Genomic DNA, 14352 nt, shown 5'->3' on the forward strand with positions numbered 1-14352 from the left:
CTTCCGGTAGTAACCGCTCGGAAAAGCAACGTTCGGAAAAGCAACTTTCGGAAAAGCAACTTTCGGAAAAGTAACAGTTCCGGGAGTCAACGTTGTCTATTATGTTATTGCGGACAGACTATTGACAATGGTGGTTGACGATAGGCTAGTGGAATGTGGTGGGGAAGGGCATTACTTTAGTAAGCGTTCGGAAATGCAGTTCTGACGTGAATACCGGGTACATAAAATCTCTTGGACCCGGTTTGTGGTCATGTTGTCATGACCACAATCCGATTGTCCAATCTGTCAACACAAAAACTAAGCCTTCACAATCCACCCGGTGAGAAAGAAAAAGGTGTAGTGTAAAAGGGAAAGAGAGTAGAAAATGTACGTACGTAATCTAAGTGAGTCTTGGAAGTGGTTGGATCTGCCCTGGTACGAAGTACTGAGTACAGAGAAAAATGACGATAACGTTTTTCACTCATTGGCTTAAGATCCATATCGGCCAGGGTCGGACCCCCTATGGACATGAAAGCTAATAGATTTCATTCACGGAGTTTACATTGGTATATAAGGTTAAAGTAGACGATCATATTGTTTACAAAGCATTTGTATATGCGTTTGTAAGGAAAAAGAAAATTATTCGTAATGAACTTCAAGTGTAATAGAGTGATCCTCCTTACAATTAGCTGACTCACAACTGCCTAATATTGGCGCCCACAAAGTGAAACAAATATTTATTCAAAAGTCTTTAATGCTACTGCTAGAATGTGGTACATTTCAGAACATCGTGTTCTAGAAAGAAGAAAAAAATTCAAAACTGACCAATTCGTAAAACCTCGTGCTAATCGTGTTTATTCGATATTAAGCCAACGAACGGTCAGTCGAAGTACAGACCTGATTTCAGGTGTAATATAGACGCAAGAAACTAGGCTGTCAAATCTAGGTCATAAAAGTCACTTATTCTTAAAATGTCATTAGTCTAGTCCTAATTGACATCTACATTTAAATCCATTGGAAAGAGATTTATTTTCACTTCCTGTATAGGTTTTGTCAATTAACATTTTCAAGACTAATTGATATTAATCATTAATGGAGGGAGGAATCTTATCGCCAAAGGCCATAGAAAAAAATGATCCGTGTCTATCTCTTGCCAAAACAAGCAACAATAAAAGAGAACGACTCTGATGATTCATCCTAGGCTAGTGCTGATGGTTGCCTTACCTTTAAGGTATCAGTATATTTTTTATTTTTTCTCAGTGAAAGTGCTTTGCTAATTGAATGGGGATAACTCTAAAATCTAGAAAAAAAAAACCTATATTGGTCACAAGTTGAACGCACTTTTGAAACGTTCTATGGACAGACAAGAAATACTTTCTCATAGAGTACCTTAAGTATCCTATTGGAATGGAATGTCAGGATACCATTAGGTTTATATCTGTTATTTAACCATATACCAAGGAATCTATGGGATTTTTTTTCTAATTACTTACTCTCACTTATTTTGATGTGATTTTCATAGTTTGAGGGTAATACCATATAGCCACAAGCACCAACGACCCATGATAATTTGAAGGTATTTGTCATTGTTTGTCGCTATTCTTTGCTTTGAAAAGAAACTATTTTATTGGTTTCCCTTTAAGTCATGTCATGTAGCAATAGTTCGCCTAGTCAGTTGTCCCTCTTTAATCTAATAGCGTTCTTAAAGAAACCCAAAAACGTTCCCACGTTCTGAAAGAATTCAACCATGGATGGACGGACAGAATAGCTATGCTTGAGTCGTAATCGTCGTTGTTATCGCCCCCCTCAAAGACATTGGCATTTAAATTCTAAGCACTGTTTTTGTTGTTTTCCCAAGAAGGTTCCAAGACGCACACGTGTCTATTTACTTTGCTGGGGAGTGTAAAGGCATTTCTGAACATTTCATCCTAATTGTCTATGATTGAAGCGTGAACGAATGTAAAATTTTCAAAAACCAAAAAATAATTCTCCCACGATCCTGAAGGAATACAAACTGCACACGTGTTCCAGAATGAATGGGAGGATCTTATCGATCGATAACACCAGAGTAATATGAGAGCCATACACCAAACGCAGCAGTAGAAGCAAAAGCAAACTCAAAACAATCTAGGTTACCAATAAAGAAAAAAACTAAGTGATCATTAAAGGAACTATATTATTTAAAGGATACAACACACTTGAAATAAGGAATAAAATGAGCTGAAGAAATCCTTTTGTTTTGTCAAAAAAAGCAAGCAGTTATCCTTCTTCCACGTTGTCCGTCCATCAACCATCTGTCTGTCCGCTAACCAAAGTGTGGGAACATGAAGAAATGTATGTTTCTCACGATCCTTACAAAGGATAAAAATTATATTTATTTTACTTTACTTTTCCCTTATGGCATTTTTAACCGTAAAGTACCTGCAGGAGTGAGTAGTATGGAGTATGGATCTTCCTTGTTGCTCTCATGCAGGTTATGAAATTTCCAAAACACACCTGCCATTTTTTATGTATGGACTTTTGTTGAGGGCAAATGTATCCTTAAAACATTCCCACACTCAGTATACCAAAGACGGACGGGTGGACAGACAGACAAAGGAGAGCAGAATGATGAAGGGACTTATAACGAACGAACCCTAATGCACAGGCTTTTGTCTTTCTTGTGGTGTGCTGGTATTTTTTCCAAGACCTGCTCTAGGACGACGTCGACTTTGCCATAACCATCGCCGACTGAGAGAGCTGTGTGAGTATAAAAGCCAGGGGTGGCCAGGATAAGACATCATTCGCATTCGAACATCAGTTCAGTAAAGACACACAGAATATTTCTCAAAACAAATCACAAAATGTGCGTAGACATTGCTCACCAACAATTCAACAAAATGGAAATCACCAACAAGAAAATGGTTTCATACAGCATTAAAAAACTGTTGAAACAACTCTTCAAACACCAGAAATCTCAGAAATTGGCTGAGTTACAAAATATCCAAAATGCCAAGAAAGCCGAATCTTTGGAATCGCTCGAATCAATGGAGAACAACCGCAATGCTGACATTGAATTTGTTAGCACATCAGTTGAATCCCAGGAAAACGATATCAATGAACGTCTCTCAGCCAAACAACAATCATATGAAATCGAAGATTACGATCTAAGTGAAATCAACACCGTAGTTCCAGTTCATTTCATTCGCACCGATCAAGGTACATTCTTCTGGACTACCAGTACTGATATTGCCGCCGATAATGATCTTATTGAACCAATGAGCTGTTCCACCTACAACCAATTGGCCTGTATGCAAGATCGTTGGGCCCAAGCCTAAAAGCCATGCAGATTACCAGCAACCAATCAACAGTTCCTGCTTCAATCTCATCAACCTAAAGAAGCCTGCCATCTGTGCCTTAATCATTGATGCCTTCATTGTCTTCCAGTGTTTCTGTTAATTTTCAAATCTTTACAAGAAAATTTAACATGAAACATAAACGATAGCTTTACTTAAAAAAAAACAAAAACTTTAAAATGTTGTGATATTATTTACGAATATTTAATTTTAACAAAAAGATATTTATTAAAAACCAATACAAACAAAATTATAAAAGAAAATTGCACCTTTGTTTTTATTTATTAAAAATTATGAGATTTTATTTAAAATCTAATGGGGATTTAGAAGAGGGAATAGGAAGTATTCTGATTGTAAAATCTTAAGATTTCAGATCTTCTTAATGGTTGAAATCTTATTGGACTACATACTGGTTTTTTATTTTCCATTTTTTTTTTCAATATTGTTACCCCGTTTTACTGGATGACCTATATCTATTGGTACCTCATTTCCAATTCCAATAAGTATTTCAGATATAATCTCGTAAATTCATGTTAGAATCCAGTTTTGTTTCTTTTAAGAAAAAACTTAAGGGAAAAACTGATTGAGTCAAAAAAAGGATACCCTTGTAAAATTTAACAAGAGTAAAATGAATTAAACCCAGGGCGTGTAAGGGACTAGTCCTGGTGTGATTGGTCCAGTCCCAGTTCTGGTGGAAACGTATGCGAGGGACTGTTCAATTTGACATAGGTTTGTCATTAACGGTGTTAATTAACACGACAGTTTAAGTTCGCATTGTACACTGAAAAAAGCGGTTCCAAAGATTTTGTCTTTACTTCAACAATTTTGGTATTGATTCCGAACCAAAGAAGCGGAGAATACAAGTAAGGATACTTTTAAGACACAATTCTCTTTTAAATTTTGGTTTTGTTTTCATATGCTATCAAAGTCCTTTAAAAAAGAGTTAACGACAACTTTATTTTCCAAATTCAGACTCGACTTCCACTAGAAATTATGCTATGTTTCAAGTAAAAAACGTCCTTAAAATAAAGTGTTGAAAAACATGTCCTATTTTTTAACGATTTTTTGCTTTGTATTCAAGATGCAAAAAGACAACAAATTAAAACACAATTTTATTCATTTTAAAGAATTTTCCTGAATTATTAAAGTCAAGATGACCTTACCCCCAAAAAATTTTTCTTTCATGTTATGATACCCATTTTTAAGTCAAATCACTTAATTATTAGGACAATACGACTTCATTGAAAAGTTTATCGACTTTTAGACAAGGAAAAAAACTTTATATTAGAGAAATGTGTCTTCTATGCTAAGCAAAATTTGTATTCGTATTTTAAGGACATGAAATCTTTGGCCTCACGACGAGTGAAGAGTGACCCGTTTTAGACGGTTGGTTTTCCTGATTTTTTGGAAGACAACTGGCAAAAAATGGCTGTGTTACACTCAGAATTGACTGTTCTGCCACTAGTACCACAGTTCCACCTTTTTCAAAAAAAAAAAAAAAACCGGCGATCATTTGCATGGAAGTGATTCGCGCTCGAGCAACTTTTGTTGGATTTGGCTCATCTGCTGTTTACTTTCGGGTTCATACACGTAAATCATAGACGTATATCGAAGCGCCACGATCGTATTTTTGGAGCATATCTTTCGACCAATCGACACGAACCTTTTTTGAAGCGATTTTTTGACGGTCAAATGTTCATGCAATATTGAATATATGCTGGTCACTCTAATGCCTGTTTCAATATCACGAAGGTCACGTGATGATTTTGCAATATCAGTTGGTGCACAGCATCAACCTTCACGAAATTCGTCTTGGAGTGAACTGCGACCTCGGTTTACACCATCGATAAACACTGGTCCTTGACAGAGACTCATCGCTAAAAATTGAATTAAGTCTCTCAATGTACTGTTGTTGAGTTAATCCACATTGAAAGTTGTAAAAAATGATGGCACGAATTGTTATTATCTTGTGGAGAAGGTACAACCACCTAGGTTTCATATGCAATACTGCCAAAAAGAGTTCGTTTTGAAAGTCTGTATTTTCCATCCTTCCTTTATCATCCTTGCTATTTAAAACACATTCATTTAATTATTTATAATTTATTGCTACTTTTTTATTTTTAAATATTATTAATATTCTTAAAAACAACAAAAATATCACAATTACTTAAATACTAAGGCATTTTGGAATGACAATGGTCTCAAATTAAACTTCACAATAAAGTGAAGTTAATTGAAACTTATATTGGAAGACATCTTTAATGAATAGCATTTCACGAACTTCAACGGAAGCTCGCAAAGCCATTTACTTCTGTACTGCATTTCATCTGCTGCTTAGACTTGGGTCCAACGGTTTTGTCGGCAGGCTATTTGGTTGTTGGTCGAACAGCTCATGGGTTGTGGCAGATCGTTATCGGCTGGTATTTCAGTGTTGGCAGTCCAGAAAAATGTTCCATTATCAGTGCGCATAAAGTGAACAGGAACTGTAGTACTGACATAGCTAAAGTCAAAATCTTCCAATTCATAAGATTTCTCCTCAATTAAACTTTCAAAAGGATCCATTTCAAAAGATTGTTGATCGGATAAATAGCCGAAATCTTTTTCACAACTATTCTCTAGAATATTCGTCGACTGAGAAATGTCAAACAATTTGCTCTCAAGTGTAGTGTTGACATTGTTGTTATTGTCTAAGGTCTCCACGGATTCGGATGTTTGATTTTTATCGATGATCTCTAATTTTTGGCATTTCTGATGTTTAAAGAGCTGCTTAAATAACCTTTTTATGCTGTAGGTCATGGTCTTCTTATTGGAGAGATTGGTAACGTTGGTTACATTGAAGGACTCGTTTGAAATTTCTACACACATTTTAGAAAGTGAATTTTTGCTTCTATTTGAGTTCTTTACTGAACGAATGCTCAAATGTGAATGATGTCTTATCCTTGCCATCAAAGGCCTTTTATACCCAACGGCATTTGAGATCCTTGTGTAGAAAGGTATTTTTGCAGGTAAACGAATCATTGTCATTCATAGGTATAACATTGATTCCCTTTTATGGAATGGAAAAGGTCACTAATGTTTGTTTCCACAATTATCATTTAAACTATGGATTTAAGTGTTCCTATCCTAATAGATTTAAGTCATAAAATTGCAGTTAAACCGCACATAAAAATTTGTTATTGTACTTACATACATACAAATAAAATATAAAATATATCCGAGATTTATTTTATTTCAAATTCAGTAAATTTAGTTTACATATTTTGTTATGGAACTGAGTTTCCCTACGGAGAAAATTTGTATTCTTATACCGCGAACAAAATCCAAATGAAGATGACAATTTCCTCTTTGGATAATTAGCTTCCTTGAAAGTGGTCTACTTTGATTTGCTTTTTGTTGGTTTGAAATTATTTATTGGTAACCAATTATATTAATTGGTTACGTTTTCACTTGAATCAAATCTTCAGTTCCGAGATCCTCTGATGTTTTGACTATACAGAAAGTTGCTGGCGCAATATCAACTTGAAATATTTAAATAAGATGTAAAATTGATGGATAAAGGCATGACGTGAGATGTTCAACTACCCTTGGGAATGCTATATATAGCATATGAAAGTAAGTCGGGAGAATAACTTTAAGTTAAAAAAATATAAGCCAGAGGTAACTAGACAAATGCAATTCTGAAAAATTCAACATCATGTGCTGAAGAGGTTGTATGAGCGGATAGGGAAAAAATAACTTTTAGAGACTTCCATTAATGCGCGGATGTTAACAGACCCGAGAAGCCAACGTGATGCAATGGTTAGCATGCCCGCCTTGTATACAAAGGATCATGGTGCATTTTCCCCTCTCTCTAATGCTGGCGATATTTCTCAGTGTTTCAAAGCTTTAATGTGGAACGTCGTTCGTACTCGATTATAAAAAGGAGGACCCTTCTTATTGAGCTAAACATAAAATCGGCCAGCACTCAGCGATAAGAGAGAAGTTCACCACTTGTAGTATCACAATGAACTGAATAGTCTAAGTGAGACTAGAATAACGGGCTGCCTCTATACCCAACTTAACGTAACAAACCTGATTGACTTATTTCCGACAAAAACTCATTATTGACGTAAAATTTGCAGACACAGTTTCATTATTTGGATGAGTCATATCAGAATAACTTTCTAGATTATTTGGTAACGATAAGATCGCCTATTAACTGAACGTATTGTGTTACGTCTAGACTGGCTGTCATTTCTAATTAAGGTTTTATTTTCACAAAGCTATAGGAAGCAATTAGATTGCTTGGTATTATCAAATGAATAATTGTCTATAGGAGAGCAGGTATACATTTGCCACTCGTTTCGCAATGTGGCAAATTTATTCCAGCCCTATAATTCCCTAGGTAGAGTTGAAAATTCAATAGTGATGTAGAAATTTTTTCATAGTGTAAGAAAATAATTATTGATATTAGAGGAGCCACATTACTGTCTTTGAAACCCTTGCTGGACTTTCATCTGCGATTCACTATTCTAATAGCATTTTCACGCAGTATGAACGTACAAGCGGTTGAGACATACCAATGGTCTCTAGTGCGAATACCCTGGAATATGGTAGTTCCTAGTTTCATATAATTATATTAGGTGGGAATTGCTCAGCCATCTCATTGAGAAATTTCTGGTATTCTTTGGCTCCATTAGTGAAATGTGTAACGAGATTGCAACAGACATATTGATAAATATCTTTAGATAATCGCGTTTACATATATTTTATGCAGGGTAGATGGCACAAAGTGTTATCAAATTCAAATTAGTGGTCCTAAAAGACCCATACAGTCGTCTGCCTTCGGGCTCATACGCGTAAATCCACTATTTGTCTACTGTCACGATGTTATAGACGTGTTTGCAAGCACCGCGATCCTATAGCATTTTATCAGCTACCTATCTTGTTTTGAGCGATTGACAAATTGTGTGGGATCCAATGCGAACAAATTTTTTTACGGTCACATGCTCAATATTGAATATATGCTGGTCCAACTAATGCCTAAGGTTGCCTCTATCTCACGATGGGTCACATGACGGTCTTGCAATATCATTTGGTGCCCAGCATCAATGGTGTCCGGAACAAAAACTGATTTTGGACGTACATCACGAAATTCGTCTTGGAGTGAATGAAATCCTTGAAGGAGCTTCATCGTCAAAAATTGAATTAAGTTCATCGTTGCACTGTTGTTGATGTAATCCATGCCGAAAGATGCTGTAAATAACACAAATAGAACTCTTATGTCAAAATATTCTGAGTACGTGTAACCTCAAAAATGACAAACTTTACAATAGAGCTGTCAGTTGTCAGATTGCAACACTAGAGTTGCCCAATCCCACTAAATAAAAGGTCACCCTCGTAATTTTTAATATCAGGTGATAGTATGCCCAAGTGCGAAGGCCTAACGAGTAAAATCATGGTAATATCGAAATTAAGATAAGTTCTACAGATTTTTGTTATTTGTCATACCATCTACGGTGAGGTGTATATCTGGTAGGAACATTTTCATATAAACCAAAGTATTTATACCCTATAACCCTCTTTATTATAAAAAAATTTAAAACATATGTTGTTGTCTATTTAATTTTTTTTTTATTTTAATTACAAACTAAACATAAAGAATTAAAATATCACATTGTTTTAGTAAAGCTAATAATTATGTTCTATAGAGGAAGACCTTCAATTGAAGAGAGATTGCTCGATGATATCTAGGCTTGTGCCCAACGATCTTGTATACAGGATAATTGGTTATAAGTAAGACATGCCATTGATTCTATTAGATCATTATCGGCGGGAATATCATTTATCCTTGTCCATAGAAAAGTTCCCTCATTCGTGCGGACATATTGAAGTGGCATATTGATCATGGCAATACCGAAGGATTGTTGTTCAATTGATTGAAGATGTTCATTGATAATGTTTTCATGCGACTCCATCGAAAAAAAATCAATTTCAATATTTGTATTAATGCTATTTTCCATCGATTCAAGAGATTCGGCGACCATTGCGATGTTAGTTTGCGATTTGTTTTGATGAAAAAATTGCTTCAAAATCTTTCGTATTTTGTACGAAGATGTCTTCTTATTGGAGATTTCCATTATATTGCTTCTATTATAACAACGCATATCTTTGTTTGTTAGACTTTACTGAACGAATGCTCAACGGAGAATACTTCCTCATCCTTGCATCCCTTGGTATTTTATATTCTCTGATCTCCCTTGTATGGGCTCTCCTAGAAAAAGAGAATGTGCAGGTATTTGTATAATCACCAGCCCATAAACATTCATTAATGTAAAGTCATGTGTGCGTTTTTACCCTTAGCGTGGGAATGTTTCTCTGAACACCAGAGAGTGCAGAAAACAAAAGTCACCTTATCATTGAAATCTAAGGACAAAAATGTGTTGTGTTTCTTTAAAAGATATACGTTACGTTCCTGTGCATAGATAAGCGAGTTTCCCTTTTTATCTAGAACAAATAAGACTTCCATGACTTGGGAAACAAAATTTTCTTTTGGGAAAGTAGTTTCCCACGGTTTATGATCCCAAAAAGGAATTGAAAATTATCCAAATTTCTTCACATTGATTAGGACGGACACTTTGTGTTCTGTGTAATAAGAATTTTTTAATACAAAAATATTGAAAAGGTAGGATTACATAAAGAAACACATCTTTTATGAAAATGATGCTGATGCTGTTATCGCGTGGTAAAAGTGAGTCTAACATGAGGTCAACTGATTGGTGACTGTATGCCGTTCAGTTGCTAGACTCAAAACCAATAAAATGTTCAAACTTTTTACTAAGCCAAAAAAATTAATTAATTAACTTAGTACCAAATCGATTTTTCACACTATATTGGTCAACATTCTTTTAAGAATTTGACGAAAATCTACTCGAAAAATAATGAAAAAACAGAATTTCGGTATCTCCAAAGTTTGCGAGAATTATGTATCGATCTCACAAGCTAAATGATTCCCATTAGTATTTATCAATTTTGAAATAATTTACCTCCAAAATAATTTGGTAATGATCGTCTTTGCCTGTTCTTTAGATGGTGGAAAGTGGAAAAACTCCCTTCCTCGACATGGGGCTTTAAGATGTTATACTCAAGTAGAGAACGAAGTCGGGCCCATTTTTGTCGGCGTCTGTGGATATAAAGTTTTAAACCTCGGTCGCGGCGGCTTAACGATTGTGCCGATTGAAGTCGGTCCTTTCGGCGTCGGGCAGTTTTCAAATACGGAATACTACGAAATGGGGTTTTTTTAAACAATTTTTGGATTAGTTGGATAATTAATCGTAACATTTAAGTTGGCCACAGAGAATGAAGCTGCCAACTGTCGCCCAAATTTAGACGCCAATCAATTAAAATATAAAATATAAATTTGGTTGTATGATTGGTATCGGTTCTTCCTTCAACGCGCCGCTGCCGGTGGCAAAAATGGGTCGGAATTATTCTCTGGTTGACCATTAATCATAGCGGCTCTATGATCCTCAAAAGCTAAATGTGGTCCGTTTGTATTACGAAAATAAAACTCAATATTTCAAAAGTTCCTTTTTGGGATTGTTCTTCGTTTTTAAGTCGGTCGGTTTTCTCTTTCTGGGATTTGACAATGGTGACAACTTACACACATTTTTTGTAACGAATACATTTTTGGTTCCTGCTTGGGGATTAAGACTTTCTTCTATGAAGAGAGTCCAAAGTGGGCTATCACAATTCCAAGGTGACAAAATCGGACGGCCTTCGACCGGGGTTTAAGATTATCCTATGGACAGAATCCAAAATGGGCTAACGCGATTTTAAAGCGGTATAAATGGCGGCCCTTCTCCTGGGGTTTCTCTTATGGGTAGAGTCCAAAGTGAGAGAAATCGAAATAACGCTAACTGGTGCATTTTTTCGTAGTCGTGATTTTGCTTTGGGGTAGATTTCAAGTCGGTTGGAGTTCATAAAATCGGCAGCGGCATCGACTGGTAAAAATTAGTCTGTGGTGGCTAAAATTAGTAGCGCGACTTTCCATCTCATTCTCTCGACTTTTCATCTCATTCACTCGAGCCAAAAAATTCTAGATCTGCATAAAAATTTACCTACCGTAAATATTGGTTTTAGGTTATTTTTTATAAAAATATACCCAGAATAATCACCTAATCGCTGACTATCCGTAAGTAGTTCGCGAGATAAACGTTTTCCCTGGCAGAATTATGAATGTTTTTGTATTTGGGAAAACATATCAAATTTATGGTCATATCAATTTAAAGGAAAAGAGCTAAATTTTCGAAATTGCGAATGAACGAAGGACTCCTCATAATGTAATAAATTTGCAATAACTTTAGTAGGGAACTATAAGTTGAGAGCATGAATATATACACAGTCTCACACAAGTTTACATACACTTAAAGAATTTATATTTTCTTTAAATTATCAAATTTTAAAAAATATGTTTTTATATCCTTTAGTTTTAGTAAATTAATTTGAAAAACAAAGTATTTGTTAATTTTCAAGACATTTTTTGGTGTGGGTTATAAACAATAACAAGAAACATGTTTAGTTAAGAGGTAAAAAAACTCAGGGGTATGTAAACTTGTGTGAGACTGTGTAGCTACCATATAAAGATATCGTCAGTATTTTAAGAAAATGGGTCACTTGACAATGCTTTTGCTATGCCACATGCTACATTTTTAATGAAGTAGAATGTGTGTTATTAAAAACGCACATAGATATCAACATTAAGCGCAAACAAGTAAATTTTCCGGATAAGGTTATCATTTCGTTTGCCCGGAAAGGAGTTTCGTCTATCGTTACTCAATCCGTAAACCCGTTACTCAACGTGAAAAATTTTCTTGTTTAGCACAAAGTCTCCTTGAAAATAAAATCCCTTTAAATGTGGTGATATTCTAATTTCTAATTGCTTTATGGAATTACTTTATAGTCGCCTAGGCCTGACTAGCTTTTTCATATAAGTTTTCCAGTTTAAATTAGTGTTGTTTTTTTAATTCACGTGAATACTTTTTCAATGCGATTGAACTTGGAACCATTCAGTGGGGGAAATTTAGTTTTGTATATTTTTTTTTTTTATTTTTTAAAGAGGCTTAAATTGATTTGAAAAAGTCTTCTTTGAAAAAAAGTATAATTAAAATTCGGATTGAAGATTTAGAAAAAATTAAGACCCAATCTTTTACAAAACTTACCAATTTTTACGAATATATTTAGAACTTTTTAGCATGTTGTTGTTTACTTTTCAATCTCTTTTATTTTATTTTCTTAATAATGAAATAATAAAGCTAATATCTTTTAATCATTTTGGAATATTCTATTCTTATAGACATGAAATTGTTCACAATTATTTTGATCCTTGATTGGAACATGCAATAATCAAATAAATTAAATTGTTGTATTTCTATATCACAGTCAAACTCTCAATTATTTACAAATTATTTTTCTTTGTTGTCCATTAGTTATGGATGTCTTAGTAGATTCTAGGTTTGGAAGACTGAGGATCTTGTTGCCATTGTATGTTGACGAAAGCTTTCATCGTTTTCTTTAACACATTTGTTTGGGGCCCAATTGCCAAGGCCTCCATACTGAATTATCAGAGTTACTGGAACTCACAGATAGTGCTGAGGAAGCAGAACTATCCATTGAGTTGTCAACTGTTATAATATCAATCATATCATTCGAGTCTTTGCTATCAATTATGCGATTGTGTGAACTATTCGCCCGATGAAGATGGGCCAAATATGTCTCGTCCATAAGTGTTCTCGTGTGATCAGATTGCATTGCCGTCGGAGGTGTCGATGTACATGCACTTGCTTCTGGAACTATGGGACCCCCCATGGTATTTTGTAATCCCAAATTGTGTTGCATATCCAAGAGACGTGTTGACATAAATTTCATTAGCTTACTCCTTACATCATCATCAAAATATTGTTGTAATAATACTTGGGATATTTGGTCGGCAGCATGGACATATCCTGAACGAAATGATTCTACGTGGGCATTAAGAGTTGATGAGCGAACTGCCAAATTCCCTCGTTGTTTTAGTTTTCGCATGTGTTCCACAGTCAATTCCAAGATATCGGCCTTCTCTAAACGAGTCACATGTTCTCCTTCCTGTGTTAAACATTCGACCATTAGATCCTTGAGATCATCCAAACACTTGTTGATGCGGGCTCTTCGTTTACGCTCCAACAAAGGCTTCATAACCTTGCGATATTGATAAGTTTTTGACATTTCCATGACCATAATCTTGATATTATGATATTGATATTAAACTATTCAACTATTAGTCCTTGGAAGTAGTATAGGTATGTTGTCATAAAAAAAATTAAGTTGTATTATATATTTGGCGGAAAGATTGTTTGGCTTTTGCGTATTCTTGTGTTTTTTTTTGTTATTTGGTTTTTAGCTGCGCGAAGATGTCTCAAGCTCGAATTTAGTTTTTGAAATGAGACCTAATCTTGGTGAGCGTTTTGTTTATATACATGAATACTTATTTATGCTTTCGATTCGTTGGTGGTTCTCCCTCCTCTGTGTGGAATTGGTTCACATGCTCAGCAGCTCTTAACTCATTGTGTGGTGGTTCGTTCTGCTGTGTTTGCACTAAGCTATGTCGGCCCCCTTCTACACGGGGATGTCGGGTATGGTTGCCTTTAAACGTATCAAGCGAACCGTAACGTACAAAAGATTCATGTGTTCCCATTGGTAACGATCTCACTAGAGTTGCCATGGCATATAGGGGTGTTTGCAACCATATAGGCAGCCCATCAATCGATGGTGTTTACTTGGGTTCAGCCTGTTGCATGCGGGTAAGAAGAGTGAAGGAATAGCTTAGTGCAGATCATCAGACATGGGAAAATTGTCCTAATGACAATCAACCTGTTGTAGAGTTATTCCATTAATTTATTGTAATATTAAAGACGGGAAGTTTTTCATATCATATCATATTAAACATATGGAATGTAATGTTTAATGAAACCACTATTAGCATTATGCGATAGATATATGGAACTTGGTGTGCAATCACCGT

At 35.3% G+C, this 14352-nt stretch overlaps 3 protein-coding genes and 1 long non-coding RNA gene across 4 annotated transcripts in view; 2 read left to right on the top strand and 2 right to left on the bottom strand.

Annotated features, from left to right (window-relative positions):
• The window catches only part of LOC142237503 (uncharacterized), a 141069-nt gene that overhangs the window by 46526 nt on the left and 80191 nt on the right, over positions 1–14352 (top strand). The window lies entirely within an intron of this gene.
• On the top strand, positions 2775–3487 carry E(spl)m4-BFM (Enhancer of split m4, Bearded family member). The gene has a single exon (XM_075308784.1). It carries the CDS (start codon positions 2823–2825, stop codon positions 3294–3296), a length of 474 nt encoding a protein of 157 aa, XP_075164899.1. The 5' UTR covers positions 2775–2822; the 3' UTR covers positions 3297–3487.
• LOC142237464 (enhancer of split m4 protein-like) lies at positions 5399–6221 on the bottom strand. The gene has a single exon (XM_075308796.1). The coding sequence runs from the start codon at positions 6177–6179 to the stop codon at positions 5649–5651; it is 531 nt and encodes a 176-aa protein (XP_075164911.1). The 5' UTR covers positions 6180–6221; the 3' UTR covers positions 5399–5648.
• Positions 12551–13908, bottom strand: E(spl)m3-HLH (Enhancer of split m3, helix-loop-helix). The gene has a single exon (XM_075289235.1). It carries the CDS (start codon positions 13566–13568, stop codon positions 12867–12869), a length of 702 nt encoding a protein of 233 aa, XP_075145350.1. The 5' UTR covers positions 13569–13908; the 3' UTR covers positions 12551–12866.

This window comes from Haematobia irritans, chromosome 1, assembly GCF_050003625.1.
Source record: "Haematobia irritans isolate KBUSLIRL chromosome 1, ASM5000362v1, whole genome shotgun sequence".
NCBI lineage: Eukaryota > Metazoa > Arthropoda > Insecta > Diptera > Muscidae > Haematobia > Haematobia irritans.

Excerpts from the sequence above, each read along its gene's own strand:
- LOC142237464 (XM_075308796.1), bottom strand. The coding sequence starts at position 6,179 with ATGTGTGTAGAAATTTCAAACGAGTCCTTCAATGTAACCAACGTTACC.